This window comes from Equus quagga, chromosome 16, assembly GCF_021613505.1.
Source record: "Equus quagga isolate Etosha38 chromosome 16, UCLA_HA_Equagga_1.0, whole genome shotgun sequence".
Lineage (NCBI taxonomy): Eukaryota > Metazoa > Chordata > Mammalia > Perissodactyla > Equidae > Equus > Equus quagga.
Window position 1 is genome coordinate 27,039,423 of NC_060282.1, and position 19,660 is coordinate 27,059,082.

General features: G+C 32.8%; 1 protein-coding gene across 1 annotated transcript in view; it reads left to right on the forward strand.

Moving 5' to 3' along the window:
• Window positions 1-19,660, forward strand: part of CSMD3 (CUB and Sushi multiple domains 3) — a 1,175,747-nt gene that overhangs the window by 863,486 nt on the left and 292,601 nt on the right. Inside the window, exons 24-25 of the mRNA XM_046642300.1 lie at window positions 5,530-5,686; window positions 18,687-18,878. Of these exons, the coding sequence (XP_046498256.1) occupies window positions 5,530-5,686; window positions 18,687-18,878 (349 nt within the window). The remainder of the gene's footprint in view (window positions 1-5,529; window positions 5,687-18,686; window positions 18,879-19,660) is intronic.

Genomic DNA, 19,660 nt, shown 5'->3' on the forward strand with positions numbered 1-19,660 from the left:
AACCCTTCCTTCTCTCCCATACTGAAGATCACAGAAGTGAAATGATTTGTGACAGGCCAGACAGCTTTAATGGTAGAGTTGGGACTTCAGCTTTGTTACATAACCACAAAGCTAAGGCCCCTGAAAAACTGACCCTTCATTGTGCCCCTTGACTCTCTCACTACAGTATACTAACTCTTACAATTGAGTACACATTATATAGCCATTTCAAAGAGATAAATATTTGAATATAAACAAAAGTTCTCCGCTCTGCTTCATATTATCTTTGGAGAGAACATAATAAGGGTTAGAATATTGTCCTTTTCGGTTAACCATTGTAAAAATTATTTTTGTTTTTCATTCAAACTTTGACATCTCACTCACCTTATTAGAAAAATTTATTTAAATTTCCAAATCAACCTATAAAACAAATGACCAATAACGAAAATTCTAGACCCCATAAGCAGAAATGATTTGAAAGTTTGTATAATTATACATGTGTATATATGTGCTTTCTTTCTTTTGATTGGACTTTTTTCTGTACTTTCTGCTTTGGGGTTCAGATAACAGCTTACTTGCTAATTCATTAGAGAAATAACTGATAATCTGCGTTCTAATTATGCATTTATTTTACTATTAACAACAACAACAGTTTTGAGTGTTCATGAGCATAATAGGGTTTGACGTTCCAGATCTAGGAGAGTCCCTACACCATAACTAAATTTCAGGCCCTGATCCATCACAAAAGGTTTGATAATTGAAACAAGGCAATATTAAATTCTAGTGTATTCTAGTGTAAGACTACGAGATTAATTGCAACCCTTTAATAAATTAGAGATTCATCAAAGTGTTTCATTAATGTTATGAAAGCTCTCAATGCCTTTCATGATATTAAAGTCAACTTGAAATTCTGCATTTGACATAAAACTTAAGTCTTCATCATCTGAATTAGGCACTAAGTAACTGAGAACATTTCTGTGGAGAACACCAGAGTCCTCTCCCTTCCAACTAAAACATGTAATATTATACAGTTATCATATTCTTTTTTAAATTTCTGAAAAAACAAGATATTAAGACATATGCTGAAAATAACAATAATATACTTTCAAAAAGAAAAAGGCAAATAGGCTCAAATAAATAAAAACGTACTTAAAGATCCTGGTTTTATTTAGAATAGAAATATGAGAAGCAATAATCTCAAATAAAAGTTCTGTGTGGTTGTGATCAGACCCAATATAAGCACTCTGTGCTATAAAGTTACTTTTAAGTGAAAGGTACATTTTGTTTGTTTGATTTTCTTATTTGTGTGCTTGTATTCCTATTTACTTCAAAAGTAATTTGTCTTTGGCTGTACTGCTTTGTCCTTCTTTGTTACCTTTATGCTTCCATATGTATTTTAATCCATTTGAAGGATTTTATTTACAAGTTAAACAGCGCTGACTTGATCATTACTATAAAACTCTTCTCTTTTTGAAGCCTTCCTAGTTTACACTTGCGTTTCATTTTGATTTGATAATTTTATACATGCTTCCAAAATTTCACAATTGAATGATCACACTTCATTTTCATTTGATGATTATAGTGGTGCTTCTATATTATTTGTCTTCTACCTTTTGACTTGACTTTGTTAAATAAACTGTTAGATCCTCTTAGCTAGGCTTAAGAGAATTCTTTTCTTTTGAAAATAGCTTTTTTCATGCATTTTCTTTTGATGATTATTTTTAAAATAATTTCTTAAAGAAAGTTTATTTTGAGAAATAAAAAAGTATGCTTCTAGCTTTAAAAGTAGAAAGACAATATAAATTTGTCTCTCTTGCAACACAAAATATTGGATTATTTTTTTAAATCTCCTTCAGGTTGAGAGTGATGTCTTAATTTTTCTTTCTCCATTTTATTCCCAGCACCTAACACAATGCATGAAACTAAATGTGTTGAATCATCTTGTAACTTTTTATGTTATTATATATAGGAATGATTTATATGTATGGAGTAAAGTAATGGTTTCTGCTATCATTACATCTCTTTTTCATTACCACCTGAAATTTGAGAAAAAAATTGAGAGATTTTTTTCTTAAAAACTAAAAACATATTTTAACAACCAATTTTTATTTACTCAGTTACATCAAGTAGTTGCTTAGTTTATATTTTCCCTTTATTTGGCTGTTTTTGACGAACTGAAAGTTCTTACAATGTATCCACACATGAAAGCAGAACTAGTTGAATCTAAAAATCAATTCTTATATTTAACATAAGAATGAAATTATATGTTGGTGAGAAGTAACAGAATTGAAAGGAAAATATTCTTTGAGGTTACCTTGGCAATATTAACCACAAAGTAAGATCGATTGAATCGGCTGGTTAAATGGTTTGGTTGTGAATGTGTAGTTTTAACTGTAGGATTTATAAACTATATCACATAGAGAGTCATAAAACACATGTATTCAGAAGCAGACTTCTGAAAATATTGAACATTTTAAACTCACGGATACAGAAGTTGTGTTTTCTGATTATCAGTGTTTCCTTGCCTCCGAATCATCCCTGGTGCCTACTATTCTTAAGAAACGAAAAATTGAATCTTAGGTAGTCAAACAAAAAACATTCCGGAGCAAACAAACCTCATCATTTTGTTTAGCTTTCTTGAAGACAAATAAATTCTTGCTTTAAATACTCTTTAACACATTAAAAAAAAAAATTTTCAGAAAGACCCTTTCAAAAGAAGAGAGAGACCAGGAAGATGTTTGCTGTTAGGAATTCAGTGACCATGTTGGCTTGAATTTAAGACTCTCACTTTCTCTTTTTCTCCCTCTTATTTCCACCGCCCTCTCTTTGGTAATATAACAACAAGTAAATAAGCTGATAGAGCCTGGAGGGTGCATGTGATGCTGTAGATTCTTTCAGTCACAAAGGGATTGAGCACAGAGGGCCTTGTCACTGGAGACTTAAGAATTTCTTTACAGAAAAGGTATAGCTAATATGGGTACAAGAAGAATCTAGGGGCTCTGAACAAAAACTACATTTGTATAGAATGTTAAAGAAAACCTTTGTCTGTTGTCTTGGTAACACTTGAAACCTGTATCAGTAATAAAGCAACATAAAACTATAAATAGCTAAAGATAAATAAACATACTTCTGGGAATTCAGTAACCAGATGGAAGAAAGTCCTAGTTAAATACATAAAACAGGTGATATGCATTAAATTTGAACTATGGAACCATTAAAAGAGAAATTTGAAAATAATTTTGAAAGTTATGAGAAATCTTGAGATAATGCAGAGTACAGAGAGAGAGAGAGAGACAGACAGACAGACAGACTTTCCAGAACCTGACCAAATATTTAAAACTTGAGATTTTAATAAAAAATCTAAAAAGAGATTAGTCATTGCTGAAAATCTAATTGTTAGTGTGGAAGATCCAGGGAAGGATTGTTTATAGTACAGAGAAAAGACAGATACATTTCAGAAGAGAAAATATAGGAATTGCAGTACAGTTTTTGAGACTGAATATGCAAATAATAGGCATTCTAGGTGGAAAATGAAAGGATCAAATAGACAATGAATAATTAAGTTAACAAAAACTCAAGAACATTTCCTTGAGTTGAAGAAAATCTTGACTCTGTAGATGGAAAAGTCTCATTATTTTATTTGAATAATTGCAATATTAGAAATATAGTGAAAATTTCCCAATTCATCTTATTAAATTAACATCAACGTAATACTAAACATGATAAAGATAATTTGGAAAAAAGCAAGAATTTAAAAATCATATATAAGTTTCTGTTTATAAATTATAGTAAACAGTCTAAATAGATTATCAAATTAAATCCACAATTTAGCACAAGAAAAGTATATCATGCAGATTAATATAATAATAAAAAATTCCACCATGTACCACCTGAAAATCATTTCTTAAGTGACATCACTGTAATGAATACAACTTTTAGGCAATACTCGTGCTATGGCAAAATTGCTGAACTGGAGTTCAGTGACATAATTTTTACTCTGATGCCAAGTCAGAAGTAATGCAATTTCAATCAAGAGACAAGTAACTTTGGGCAATATTTCTCAACTTTTTAAATTCGTTATCATTCACCTAAGGAGCCCCAGCCCCAAGTCTATGAAACTAAATACTACGGAATAAGGTTTATCAGATAGAGTTGATCTTTGTAGGACAGCAAATCATCATATCTAACACTTTATCATCTTCCCAAGAACCAATTTTCACCCACCTGGGGATAACTTCCACATTGAAAATTCATGCCTCAAGTGAAAAAGAATGGTAGCATCCACTGTTGGTAAACCTTCAGTCTAATTACTATACACTTTTTGGAAAATAATCTGGCAATACATGAAAATCTTAGCACAGAAATCCCATATTTTGTAAACTTTCTTATTGAAATACAAGAACCAAAAAATCTGGGGTTATATGTAAAAGGTGTTTATTTCAGTATTACTTTTAGTGGAAAAATCTTGAGTTCATTAATATTGGAATGATAGAGCAAGTTGTGGTAGTGTCACTGTATGAAATATTATACAGCTCTCAAAAAGAAGAATCTATATCTGCTGACCTGAAGAGATGTCAATAATGCATTGATAAAAGAAAAGCAAACTTAAACCAGCTGTTGTGCCTAGTGGTTAAGTTTGGCACGCACCACTTCAGCGGCCCTGATTCGGTTCTTGGGTACAGACCTACACCACTCATCAGTGGCCATGCTGTGGTAGTGGCTCACATATGAAAAAAGAGAAAGAGGGGCTGGCCTTCTGGCTGAGTTGTTCTGTGTGCTCTGCTTCAGTGGTTCAGGGTTCATGGGTTCAGATCTTGGGTGCGGACCTATTCCACTCATCAGCCATGCTGTGGAGATATCCCATGTAAGAAATAGGGGAACATTGGCACAGATCTTAGCTCAGGGCGAATCTTCCTCAGCAAAAAAAAGAAAAGCAAATTAGAGTACAATGAGAACTTGCACCTTCAGAAGAATGAGAATGATAGAGGGATGTTTGGCAACTTATCAATTTTGCTTTTGTATATTTTGCCTTGTTAAATTAGTTTCTAAAAGCATTTAGTACTCAATATTTTAAAGAACGTCAAAAATGAAATAAGTTAAGGGACATGGATAAGTTATATAAATTGCAAAAGAAGTAAGTATATTTTATGTTAATCATGTTCTTAGAAAAGTACGTATTTGGTCCCCTTGAGTAAGCTGCATGAAAACAACCAACCAACCAGTCTTGGAATCCAATCTTTCTGTACATATTCTCAATTTTAAATAGTCTGCTATAAAAGGACATTGTTTTTATTATAAGAGCAAAAGTTGTATAACATGAATTTGAGTATTGCTTAGAGTTTACTGAACTTAGCACTTTAAAATTATCCATGGGAATTGTAATGCTTAACCTGATATTTGTAGGAGTTAATATATGTAATTATCCTTGGAAAACATGTAGTGACCTGATTTAGGACAAGTATAATAATTTCCTCTTCTTCATAGATATAAATACATGATCTGAATTAGTCTGTTGGTATATTATGTTTTAATTATAAATATATTTTGCAGATTTATGATGGAAAAGATAAAACAACTCATCTACTAGGTGCTTTCTCTGGTGCATCTATGCGAGGACTGACTCTTAGCAGTACTTCAAATCAGCTCTGGCTAGAATTTAATTCAGATTCTGAAGGGACAGATGAAGGCTTTCAACTTGTCTATACCAGTAAGTATTTTGGTAGAGTAAAATTGGCAAATATAAATGCTGAATATTTATTAAATAATTGCAATACACAAGGTGAAGTTATGTCTAAAATTTGATCATCAATTTGCAGTTTACAACTCCTTTCTACATGTATAATTTTATTTGACCCTAACAACAACTCCATAAGTTACAGACATTCTAACAGTTGCCATTTTACAATTGAAACAACTAAGGTTCAGAGAGGTTAAGTAATTTGTGGCTTTGGGCTTATTTATGTATTTTTTTTAAATAGCAATATTCTCCTCATTCAATATTTGAGAAATACAATTATACTTTTTAATAGATGGAAATTCAATGTTTGAGCTCCCATCTGTAAGTGCTAAACACACTACGTGTGCAGTAGTTATAGTTGGTCAGTCAGTAATGATAATTGGATGGTTTCGGATAATTATGCACTAAAGAGAAGCTAAAGTTTTTAGATTGTTTTGCTTTTGTGTTGAATTGACTTACTAAAATTAAATTCTTACAGATCTACTTTATTATACTTAAATCAGCTATTCTGACAATTAAATAGGTAGAAGTTCAAGACTGAAAACCATAGGTCGGTGGGTTACATCTGTTGTTATATGAATTAAATGAATCTATTTTACCAGCACTATAATATAAGAAATGGATGAATTACATCAATGAACAATAAATTATGTTCAAATAATATATTTATTGAGCTTCTACTCTGTGTAAGACTCTAAGAAAGTAAAGTGGATGTAAAACCAAAGTGGTTACTGGCTGTGTGTTTAATAAATTTACACTCTATCACATCAAATTGGTTCTTGGAAGTTCAGAATGTTCATTTAATATAACAAAATAAATTAAGTAGCAATATTCAGAAATCTTTACTGTTAGAATATTTGAAAAAATCTAATGACCCCTATAAATTTTCTTAAGAAGTCAGATGAACAGAAACTATTACAGAAACTGAAAAATTAAAAAGGTTATAGCATCAAAGATATTCACATGGGAATATGAATCTAATTATCATTTGTAAAAATATTCTTTCTTAATGATATCAGAAGTAGGAGACAGGAAAGTATAATGACTCAGTATATTAAAATATCCTGGTGTATACTCAGGAGAGATTACTCTTGCTCCCTGTTTATTTCAAGGCTTATTTCTACCTGTGCTAGAGTTGTTGCATGATTAAATTAAGTAAACATAAATTAACAGAATGAATCTTGAATACATATTTTTAAATCCTGAGAACTGCTAGGTACAATGTGATTCCTAATGAAGTCCTCCCAAAGACAAATAAAAATCCAAGTAAATCATGTTTACAGATATTACTGGGCTTATGGACTAAAAGTAATGGTATTGAGGATCATTGCTCAAATCTAATTGGTGTGATCTGCTCAGAAGGGCAGATATTTTTTAAGCTATTTTCCTCTTCCCTTTCTTAGTTTTTAACAGGGCTGCTGACATTTTCATGTTATGGCTCAATGTTTGTATAATGGACTTTCTTTGTTTTGCATCATTTTGCATTTCTCCTTGTCTAAAATGTTAATGGGTTTCATAGAGGAAAATTAGATTTCTTTTTCTGATATTTAAATTCTATGTTAATTGAGAGTATTGATGCAAATATACTGGGCATTGTAAGACATACCTGGATTTAAAATTGTATGGGGTGCTCAGGTGTCTGGAGTAAAATCATTGACTTCATTGTCATTCATGTGAGCTATGTTGTGATGTGAGCTATTGGATGTCAAAAAAGAGAAACCTTAAAAAGCAAATACTTGAAGTAGCTCTTCTTAATGACTCTAGTTGTTCATTATAAGATGTGTGTCATTATGAAGCTGGGAAGCTATAGAATTGGGAAGAGACTATAAAAACAATTATTTTTAAAAAGGGCAAATGTACATCTATAAATATGTTTCAGTCTCAGAACTGAAGCTAAAATGTTTCAGTCTCAGATCTGGAATTAAAATGTTTATAGCCTACTTCGAAAGTCTCCTAGATATCACCAGGTCAGGAAATGCTCCTATGATTTTGTGAACCAACAGCTGTGTTCTGAGCCCCAGCCATAGCACCTGTGCCCCAGCTGCTTTCTTTTTCAGCTATGTCCCACCCACCTGGGGCATCAGTTGAACTATTGAACTTTAAGACCTATCTCAAATATGTCCCCACTGGCGCTTACCCTGATTCTTTCAGCCAGAGTTATCCTACTTTTTTTGGGTTCTTTTTTTTTATGAGGAAGATTGTCACTGAGCTAACGTCTGTGCCAATCTTTCTCTATTTTATGTGGGTTGCTGCCACAGCATGGCTTGACGAGCTAGGTCTGCACCCAGGATCCAAACCAGCAGACCCTGGGCAGCCGAAGCTGAGCATGACCTTAACCACTATGCCATAGAGCCGGCCTCTGGAGTTACCCCACATTTTGACATTTCTTTTGCAGTATTTATATCTACAACTAATGTAGCAGTAATCACATTGTATTGTTGTTATACTTTTTTGCAAACATATTGTACGTAGTTCTTTAGGGGGCCATTTCCCTTCATAAAGTCTTTAGTCAGTTTTAGTTCTATTGCATCTTTTTACATATTCTTGGTAAATTAACATATGATCTGACTATTGACTTTATAAAATGCTTTTGTGATATAGAGGAAGATTCTACTAGGCCACATATTTTAAATATTCATTAAATTCTTAGAAGCAGTAATTAATCAACTTTTGAACATTAGAGAATTTGCTAAGGTATTCAAACATGGAGGAAAATGGAAAAGACCATGTATTTGTGTTGTAATCCCTGTATCCAATCATTTCCTAAGGCCTACTCCACCCCTGACATTCTGTGGTTGTTCCCTTTACAATTACTATTCCAGTTTTGTTTCTGAAACATCTAAGAGAACCCTATGTGATGCAGAGGGATTCCCTGTATTCACATTAAGAGAATTAGAGACAGGAGAGAGGACATTTGGCTAGGACAGATCAGGTAAGGATTCATGAATGAGGTAGTGTTAAAGGTAGGCTTGATGGGTCACAGAAGGAAATGGTGGAGAGTATTCCAGGCAAAGACAGTAGGGTGAAGAAAAGCACAGAGAATGGGAAAACCATATCAAGCACATTCAAGGCAAATACAGCAAATAGTCCAATTCAGATTAGCCACGCATGCCTGGCTTCTCACAATTCTAGTTTAGCACAAACAAGCCTTTTATAACCACAGTTATCTAATGACACCCAACCTAATGATAGTCATGTTCTATCTATCTTCCTATTATCCGTTTTGTTGACTTAACACTTGTTGTCTGGTTATGTTCAATTTTAAGTAGACAGAATCACATTTGCCTGAGATAAAAATGAAGAAATATTTTAGAACAGGCATTTAAGATGCATTTTATTTCAACTGTCTTATCGGTTTATTTATTATATAATCACTAAGAATAGCAAATGGACTAGTGGAAACAGTGGCTGAGATGCTGCTTTTAGCCTCAAGGAATGGAAAACTTAACTGGCTTAAACAACCAGGATTTATATTTCTCATATAAAAGAAAGAAGGTAGTTAGGTCTTGATTTAACTGCTCAACCTAGTCGACAAGTGTCCTGCCCGTCTTTCTGTTGTGACATTTCTATAGTATCCACTTTTTCCCTCATGCTTGTTGTGACAGAGTCATAAGATGGCTACTTTAACTCGGCATGTTCAAGGCAGGAAGAAAGAGGGAACAGAGTGCCAACCTCGTGTCCCTTTTATTAGGAATGTCAAATCTTCTGTCAGACATTCTCTTATCTTTCTTTTTCCAAAACTGGGCCATGTGGTTACGCCTAAATTTTCCAGCAAGGCAATCTAGAGAATGAAGTATTTGGCAGACTAAGTAATTGGTTTAGGGTTAGACCATTGCGATATACTGCCTGATATGATTCGATTACTGCCGGGAACAAAATCAGGGTTTTGTTAGTGAGGAGGAAGAGAAGAAGAGACATTAACAAGACAACTTACAGTGTCTACTACAATGTACAGCTATAAAAGATATTTGAAAAAATAAGTTTAAAAATATTGTATTAATATATGCCACCTTGATTTATGGTGTCACGGAAGCCCAGAGACTCTTGGGTGCTTAGAAAGGAAAAGCATTTGGCTCACCCATTGTTAATAGTTTTAGCTATGCTATGCTAAGAAGACAGTGAGCTTCTCTCACTTTCTTCCACCAATAAATAAATTATATGTACATACCTGGTATAAAAATGCTATACCACACCTGAGGGGAGAAAATGTCTCCTTCTTCTCCCAAAAAGTTTCTCAATCAGCTCTAGTTTAATTAGAAAATTGAAATGTGGACAGCTGTGTTGGTTTAATATAAAGCCTTTGTGACAAACTTGGTCAGAACTTGACTGCCATTAGGGAGTTCCACGGTTCGTCATCCCTCCAGCCTCTCAAAATTAATTACCTCCTCGAGTCAGACCACTCTTCAATTCTTCTCAAAACAATAGCTATCAATTACTCTTGACCTTGACAAATCAGAAACTCACCCTAAATGAAGATCTAGATGAGTCATACTTTAGGTGCTTAATATAATACAAATTAGTTGTTAATTTCCCTGTGACCTGTTAAGGCACAACTGTCTCTCCTAGCGGGTTTAGTGGAGTAAAGTGGGAGAAAATTACCATTCCTGTCTTCAAAAGCTGGAAGAACAGGTCAGAAGTTAAGATCTCAGTATAAGTATACTCCCTAAAACATCACTCTGCTCTGGATAACTCTATAACAGAATTTAGCAAAACCCGATAGGCTACTCTGACTAGACTCCTTCCCCCCTCAATGCACGTTTCAAGAATGCGTTCCTAAATCTGGTGTCTTTTGCTGTATCTCTCTGAAGGCTAAATTGTAGTAACATCATTTCTGTTTGTTGACCTGTCTTATCTTCCTTTTTATTCCTCTCCTGGAACTAACTTATTTATTATTTATTGGTCATAGGTTCAGATTTTATCTTTCCCCACTAGAATGTTTTATGCTCTGAGGATAAAGAGAACAGTGAATGAGACAAAGTTCCTGATCATGTGGAGCTAACTTTTTTTTTGAGACAAGGCAGAAAATAAAGATAGGAACAAAAGATAAGAGAACTGTATTTAGAAATACTTTATAACAGGGCAATGGGATAGATAATACAGGAGATGGGGCTACTGGAGCTTGTTTGTTCAGGGACTGTCCCGGAGGAAGTGTCACCTGAGTTGATACCTGTATTATAAGAAGGGACAACTACATACACATCTGAGGGTAGAGGGTTCTAGGCAGATACATCAGCAAGTGCAAAGGCCTAAAGAGGCCTGAGGTTGAGTGGTGTGGCTAGAGCTGGATGAGCAAGGAAAATTGGACAAAATGAGAGAGAAAATTGGAAGCTAGGCAGGGGAAAGGTAGACAACAGTAAGGCTTGGGTTTTATTTAAAAGGCACATGGAGACTTCCAACATTATCGTAATATTAATATGAGTTAAAAACAATAGTTAACATTTATCTACTACCTACTAGGTATAAGATATAACCCTATGAGGGAGGTACTGTTATACCCAGTGAGAAGAGGAGGGAAAACAAAGCACAGAAAGGTTATATTACTTGCTCAAGGTCACAAAACTAACAAGTGCAGATATGGAAATTGAACTGACGGGCTCTACCTCTAGAATGCATGCTCTTAATCACTATACTGTATTACCTCCAACTCGTTTTAGATATTTTATAAATAAAATTTCATGAATTTAACATCTTTTTTATTGTTGATGTAAATGTTAAAAAAAATAATTTTTTAATTTTAATGAAATTCTTCACAAAGATACTTTGGTCATTTTATGCCTGAGAATCTGAATACTTTCTTACTGGTCAAATTCACTACAGAGAATGACTTAGGCCTCGTATCTTTTATGTTGTTCATGAAGTCTTTAAACTCTGTTTCTTGAAGATATGCTTCATTGCACATTCCTTTAGTTCTATTCATTTGTAGTTACCCCACTGCATTCAGCAGAAAGGAACTGGGTATTTTAAACAACCATCCATTACAGAACTAAAGGGCACCTTTTTGATGGATTATAGCATTGTCTTCTCAAAGGCTGATCTGGTCAATGTCCATGATGCCCAGCCATCAGGCCACGCCTCTTGGCTCAGACGTCCTTTCATTATCACCTCTGCACATTTAATTTATTAAAATGCCTGTTGAAGAAATGTCTGTTATCTCAAGGGAAAAATTCAGACATATTTGAACTCTCATAGTCCAACAGTTGTTTTGCTTAAAATGATTCAATTACATGGAACATGACCATTTCAAATTTTATATTCAAACTAAAGATGGGCATTAGCTATCTTGTGATGCCTTTTCTTGTGCCCTAGCCTTATAAATATATAATAACTTACCCTATTTAAACTCTCTAATTTAGTTACCACTATGTTATTGGCAAGGTTAGCCATGAAAAATAATCAGATGACCTATTATCTCTAACTTTATTCCTAGTATATAATTTATTTAATGCAAATGCAAGTAGAAAATAAGTAAATTACAAGGGAGCAACAAAGTTACTCCATGTGGTTCTATATCCTATGAACTGCTTAGATATATTTGGCATTTCCTTTATTCTTTAAATCTGCAAATTATCCAGGCAATAAAGAAAGTATTGACTGATGCTGAATTGTATAGTACAAGGTATTTTAACTGAAATGTTAAAGAAATCTTTTTTGCTTATCTGTTATTTACATTGACAATATTGGATATAATTTCTTCATACTAGAATAACAGAAGAATCATTACCATTTTTATAGCCTTCTCATTCCAAAAACTTTGTAAAGTTTGAACTTAAATATCTAAAGACCTACAAATTTACTCTTTACTTAAAATTAATTTCTGGCAGATTGAAGAATTATGAGTGTCAAAACTTTAAAATGTTTAGGAAAAAAATGTCGCCTAGAATAGCTATGTCTTTAAGGTAGAGAAAGATTTCCAAAACAAGATATACAAACAAAAATCTGTCAATAGTAAGTAGCATTCCTGCCCTTCTAAGCACTTCCCTGAAGTGAAGAGACTAAAAATCTGGTAACTACATTTCGCATACTCTTACCAGTGAAGATCTCTGTTTAGATTCTGACAATTAAAGGGAGTCCTATGGGAGCTGAAAGGTGGGATCGATGGAGAAGCCAATTACTTTCCGCTAGCATCTCCCGGCAGGAGTGTGGAGCTGGCAGTTGGTTGTATGTGGCAGCAGCTTCCCTGAACTCCTGGGTTTCCTGAAAGTCAGCAGTGTTCTTCTGACCTTCACTCCCTCTCCATTTCTTGTATTTTCTCTGTGATTTCTTATATTGAAGTTTAGCAACCCAGAATATCTAAGTGGCTTCTATTTTCCTGACCAAGCCCAGGTTATTAATTTTTTTAAGTTTCTCTATAATAAAACACACCATGAACAAAGTAAAAAGATGAGACATTTTAGAAGGAGATATTTACATTATACATATCAGAAAAACCTACGCTCTCTAGAAAGGAATCCTACAAATCAATAAGAAAAAAATAGTCTAAAAGAAAATATGGGAAAAATAAAATTTTACACTAGAGAAAACTTCAGTGGCCAATAAGTGAAAAACATGCTGAATAAGAAATGAAGATTAAACCCAAAATCATATGCCATTGCACATTCATAAAATTGGTAAAAACTAAAAAAAAACGTACAGTACTAAATACTGACGACAATTTGAAGAACTTGAAACTCTTTTAACTTTGGGATTTGAAAATTGGTAAAGGAGAGTAATTTGGCAATATCTAGTAAAATTCCATTCCTAGGTATGTAGAGAGTGCACCAACTATACATTTTGGTCAAATGCCTAATGGCTGATGGTTACAAATTAATATTCAGGCAAAGCTAAACCTAATCATCCCAGAATGCTTTACAAATGCATGATGTACAAGACAAAAACTAACAGATTTTTTTTATCAGAACTTTAACATAGGATTTAAAACAATGGCCATTAAAACAAAGAACTCTACCTTACCTCCTGTTCCTCCAGTTGGAAATACATACCAATCATTTCCACAGTCTTTTTCTTTGTTTAAATTCTTAACTTCTATAGGCTCAAAACTCTAAGGATTGTCTTCTTAAAGCATTCTCTTAAAGTTTGTAGTTTCAAAGTTTGATATAGTTTGATTAGTGAAAAATAAGTGTGTTTTTTTACTAGTTTGGTTAGTGAGAGAAAAGGAATGCATAATTGTTCACCTCTGTCTTCTTGTCTTTATTCCCATTGTATTCTTTATTATGTCTGAGTCAGAGGACTATCATAGCTGTTGTGTCTGATCATGAATTATTTCCTGCTTTTGAATTTTAAAGTGGCAAAGTTGACTGACTGGTTTATATGCATCATCATTTAAATATAAAGAATTCTAAAATAAGACTTTTTCTTGCAAGACCCATGGACTAAATGGAATTTAATATCCAAATATTAAATATGCTTCTTAAAGATTATTCTGCTAAATATTATGAATTAAATCCACCAAAGGGTTCCATAGAGATTAAAATAATCTAATCTTCACTTATCTCCTTGAAATGAGTGATGGTGGTCAAAGGTACAAACTTCCAGTTATGAAATAAATAGATAAGTCCTAGAGATGTAATGTACACCATGGTGACTATAGTTAATAATACCATATTGTATATTTGAAAATTGTAAGTGAGAATTGATCTTAAAAACTTTAAGTCTTAAACATCACAAGAGAAAAAATCATAACTCTATGTAGTGATGGATGTTAACTGGATTTATTGTAGTGATCATTTCGCAATATATACAAATATTGAATCATTCTTGTACACCTGAAACTAATATAATGTTATATGTCAATTATATCTCAATTAAAAAAATAAAAAAACCTTTTATTAATGTTTTTGGTTTCAAAAAGGGTATATTACTTTAATATATTTAGCTAACATCCTTTCTCAATTTTCTTAACAGCTTATTCCCTTTTTATTTAGCAGTTTGAATGTTCTTACTTTTGGTATATAAAATTAACATATCTTCATTCACCATTAAATATTCTAAAATTTAACTTTAACAATAATAAATATATATTTACATTTTAACTGAATTTCAAAAAAATGAAGCATACATAGACTTTGTGATTTTGTTACATCAAAAATTCTACTAACATTTAAAAAGTGAGTATTAGAATATCACTAATATATCTTAGCCATCTGCCTTATTGTATTATTGGTACTGTTTTGCTGACCAGATATGACATTACCCTTTGTGAATAGACAGTTGTTCATAAACAAGTTGAACAGAAATTATGTTGAGATAGGGATTCAATTATTTATCTTTCTGTAGGCCAAGGCAGAAGTTAAATAAGATTAGCAGATTTTGATTGAATCTTAAGGACAACATGAACTTTGAATCCCTACGCAATACATGCCCTATAGAAACACTTGCACATGTGCTAAAAGAGACAGAGAAATGTAACCTTTTCATAGCACCAAATAATTGGATACAGTGTAAACGCTCATCAGCTGGAGAATTTTGGAATTTATGGAACACCACAAAGTAGTTAAAATGAATAAAATGTGTGTGTGTGAGTGTGTATGCATAAATATAAAGGCAAAACCACAATGTTGGGCAATAAGTAAAGCCTTGGAAGAATTTTTTTAACTAATTTTATAATTTATAAAATGTTTAATACTTTCAAAACATATTATGTGTTGTTCATAGACATATACATGTGGTAAAAATATAAAATACGTGTGAGAATAGTATGTTAAATCAGAATATTTGCTAGATCTCAGTAGGGAAATACCAGAAAGGGACTGAGGAGGGACACAAAAGGAGCTTTAACTTATTTTGCAATATTTATTTCTTAGTAATAATATTAATGTGAATGTGAATTAATTAATGTGAATTTAATCTGAAAACTAATCTGAATTAAAATTAATATTAATCTGAATCAACTATCATACTAGAATATGATAGAATGAGATGTTGAGGTTATGTTATCCTTTGTAATCTTTTGTAGGTTTCAAATTATAACTTTAAATTAGAAGCAGTTAAAGAAATACTGTGTGGTGGCAGGAAAGGAATTAGATCTCAATCGAAGTTATTCAACAAGTCAAAAGAATTTAGGCAATGGGAATTTTCAGTTCATTTTTGCTCTAGAAATTTTCATTTCATCAGAGTGTCAAATTTCACAAGGAATGGTGAATATTTATAGTATGTGTGATTTTTCATACACATCTTTATTTAATTGTCAGTTTCAAATATTTGAGCTTTTCAGTGAAGACTGGCAGATGAATGTTTCCATAAAGATAAGACAGTTCTGAATATTTATGAATAAGCAACAATAATTCCACCAAATTGAAGAAAATTATGTTGTGCTTTGTAGAATATATTCTATTGTCCATGTACATTTTCATCTACAATGCAAAGTATTATAACTTATCTTAATTTACAAAGACTATCTCCATTTTACCTCATCACCAGCAGTTGCCAATCACATTTACAGAACATTCAAGTTAAGGAAGGATGAATTTTGTAATAAACTGTGAACAGAGAGCTTGATTTCCATTTTTATTTTGATAAATGATATACAGTAAAACTCAAAAGTGGCTGCATCTTGAATGATAAACTGAATATTATGGCTGGTAGAAGGAATGGGAACTTGCAGTTTTTGAGCAGGAACACTTTAAATGTAGTCTTAAGTGTGCAGATCCATGCAAAATAATATGTTCTGAAAATTAAAAGTTACTGCTTCTGCTGTTTCTACTTCCATGTTTGAAAGACTGACTTGCTTGACCGTGTATCCTTTACATCTCCTTATATATGTCACCATTTGAATCGACAACTTCTAGCCTATGGTATGGCTCTGTTTCTGAAGCTGTTTGCATCTGCCTTATTTTAACATATTTTTACCCAAATGGGGCTGTCACAGATTGCTTCATACAGGAAATTCCTGAAGATTTTTTTTAATTGTCTCATAAATTTCAGTTTCTCATCAGCCTTACTTTAGTTTCTTTTTCAGTTGTCTCCTAGAGATATTTGCCTCCAAGAATCCACATTCATTCATGAACATCATTGAACATCTGCTATGTGCCAGGATTTATGCTGTCTAGGCATTGTGAGAAAGAGAAAAAAATGAAATAATTCCAGTCTGTAGGATAGCAAAGAAAAGAAGGAAATGATTGTAACTGAATTAAAATGTGTAGAATAATTCTATCAGCTAACAGAAGAGGGAATGATTAAGATTCCCCAGAAGAGACTAGGAAGGGGTCCTTATGTTCTCAGAGAACTAACATATCCCTTAACATACAGAAATTGTACTGTAACTCAGTACTTCGAGCTATACAAGTTCTGATGATTTTATGTATGTTTTGATACTCCAAGAAGTCAATGATGTAAATTATTGACATCAGTAAGCTAATTCTGACAGTTTTGCTTTGTAGTTCAAATCTAGATTAATTTGGCTGAGGACCTGTGCCTGTAAGAGATGCAGATCTCTTTTTGATTATTATGTGATTCAAGGCACACATAAAATTTTTCTTTTTCTCTAATATTATTTGTCTTGAAATCACAGATTTCCCTCATTCATGAGGCTATCTAGAGTATTCTTTATAGTCCTTTAGTCTCAGAAACTACAACTGACATAATTTTGCACCTAATTCATTATAGCATTTATCTTACATTTATGTATTTTATAAAATACTAAAGACAATAGAACTCCACAGCTAGGGAACTTAGATTTTGATTGCTACTGTCATATTTGGTTTAAATTATGAAGCATCCTATTCCAGTTCTTTCAAAATCTTAACAATGAATTGTGCTAGGATTGTTAAATTTTATTATTCATCTTCATTAATTTTATTTTGAATGTGCACACAAGGTCTTCTGGATCTAGAGAAATTTATTATTATTATTTAACTAATATAATATTAACAATAAAAACTGTATCAGCCCATGCTTTGACCCAGTCCTTACCTCTGTAGCAACATGATGAAAATCAGATGGAAAAATCTACACAAGTGGTCAGGGACAGGGATGAAGAAAAATGGACTTGCTTTGCTTAAGGCAACTGTCTTCCTCTCCTCTCCCAAAAGGAGGGAGAAAAACTTTTGTTCCTTGGAGATGAGATGGAATAGATTCTGGGTTTTTATTCTAACCTTCGGAATGTAAATATATCTCTCCAAGGGCTGGATTATTCTCCTGTGTTTCCAGTTTTTATAATCTGTAACTTCCTGGGCCTCATTCTCCCTTGAATGTAAAGACAAACCTCCTCCAGAGTTAGGTAGATCTCTCTGGAGTTCTACTCTTAGAGTTGTCAAAAAGCTTCTCAAGGGTTGCCCTTAGCCCAGGGTCCCAAGTTTCCAGTAAAATTAATGCAGAAAGCCCCAACTCTGCAGAAACACAAAAATATTTTCTCTATACTCCTAAATGACAACAGGTAGGAAGCTTCTATTTTTTTTTTTTTTTTTTCCTGTGAGAATTTTTGAGAGCAGTACATTTCCGGAGAAGGCAGAATATAAAAATTTAGAGTTCTTCAAGTTAATTATTATGTTATATTATCTCTTGATAAAGTATCTTTTAAATACGAGATTATTTTACTTTCTCCTAGGACTATAAAAGTTAGACAGTTTAAAGTTCTACTTCAGTGGACTTACTTGTTGCTTGGACAATTCTGATTTCATATACTTTGTCTGAATGTTGAAATTTTGATGATATAGTCCTAGTAGTTATATTGATCAGAATCTATTATTTAGCTGTAAATTGCTTGAAGCAGGCAAGAAGGTTAGTACTATAACAAGCCATGATATAGTCATATAGACTATGCAGTATCATTGATAACTTTGAAAAATACAACAAATTTTAATTTTAAGAAAAAAGCACTTTATGGCTGTTGTATACTATCAAAATTAAATATGGAAAGAGTAATACAACTAGGAAAAAGTATGTAACCATATTAAAGTAATAGAAAGGGATTATTTGTGCAATTTTAAATCTTCCTGTTAAATTTGTCTTTAATGAACTTATATTCTTCTTACAGGTTTTGAACTTTCACATTGTGAGGATCCTGGCATTCCTCAGTTTGGATACAAGATCAGTGACCAAGGCCACTTTGCTGGTAGCACTATCATTTATGGATGCAATCCAGGCTACACTCTCCATGGAAGTAGCCTTCTCAAGTGCATGACAGGGGAGAGAAGGGCATGGGACTATCCTCTGCCTTCCTGTATTGGTAGGATATGCATTTAGATTTTCAGGAAATATTTCTATAGAAGTGTTATCAAAATATACTATACCTTTTTAATTGATTCTCTCTGTCCACACACAACTCAGACCTTAAATCAAGAGGTTAATGAAGTCGCAGCTCAAATTTATCAGAGGGAAATTATAGAAAGTGAAGAGATCCTTTCATAATCTTATTGATGAGTACATTTTTTTGGTACAGTATCATTTTATTTCTCTTATCTTGACATAAAATTTAGCTCACTAAAAAATATGTTAAGACTCTTAATCATACATATTTATTGAATCACATTGACCAGATTTGTTTTAATATAAAAAATATTGCCTACCCTGCTCTCAAGGTGGATTAAAAAACAATAAACTATTCTCAATAACTTAAAAAGGCTTTCTTTATATATACTCTTTTTCAAAAATCCAAGAAACTGCAATGCTTTTTTTATGTGTATGTAGCATAATATAATTGACCAATTTCAATAAGAAGAGGCATGTGAGAGTCAGTGACATCAGATGTATTGCCTGCATGAACTAGAGAAGGATCATTTTCTCTCTTTTTTGCATAGCTAGAGTACTATTTTATTACTACCATCTTATAGATCAGTAATGAATGACTGGGTATGTGTGGGTGGGAGGGTAGATAGAAAAGTGTTGATAAAGACCTCTTCTTTTTTTTTTGTTCTCCAAAGACCAAATAAATAGGTGCCAGCTTGGAATACCAGGACAACAAAAGAAAACAACAATTTAAGAAAACGCTAACTCCTCAGTAGGGAACAG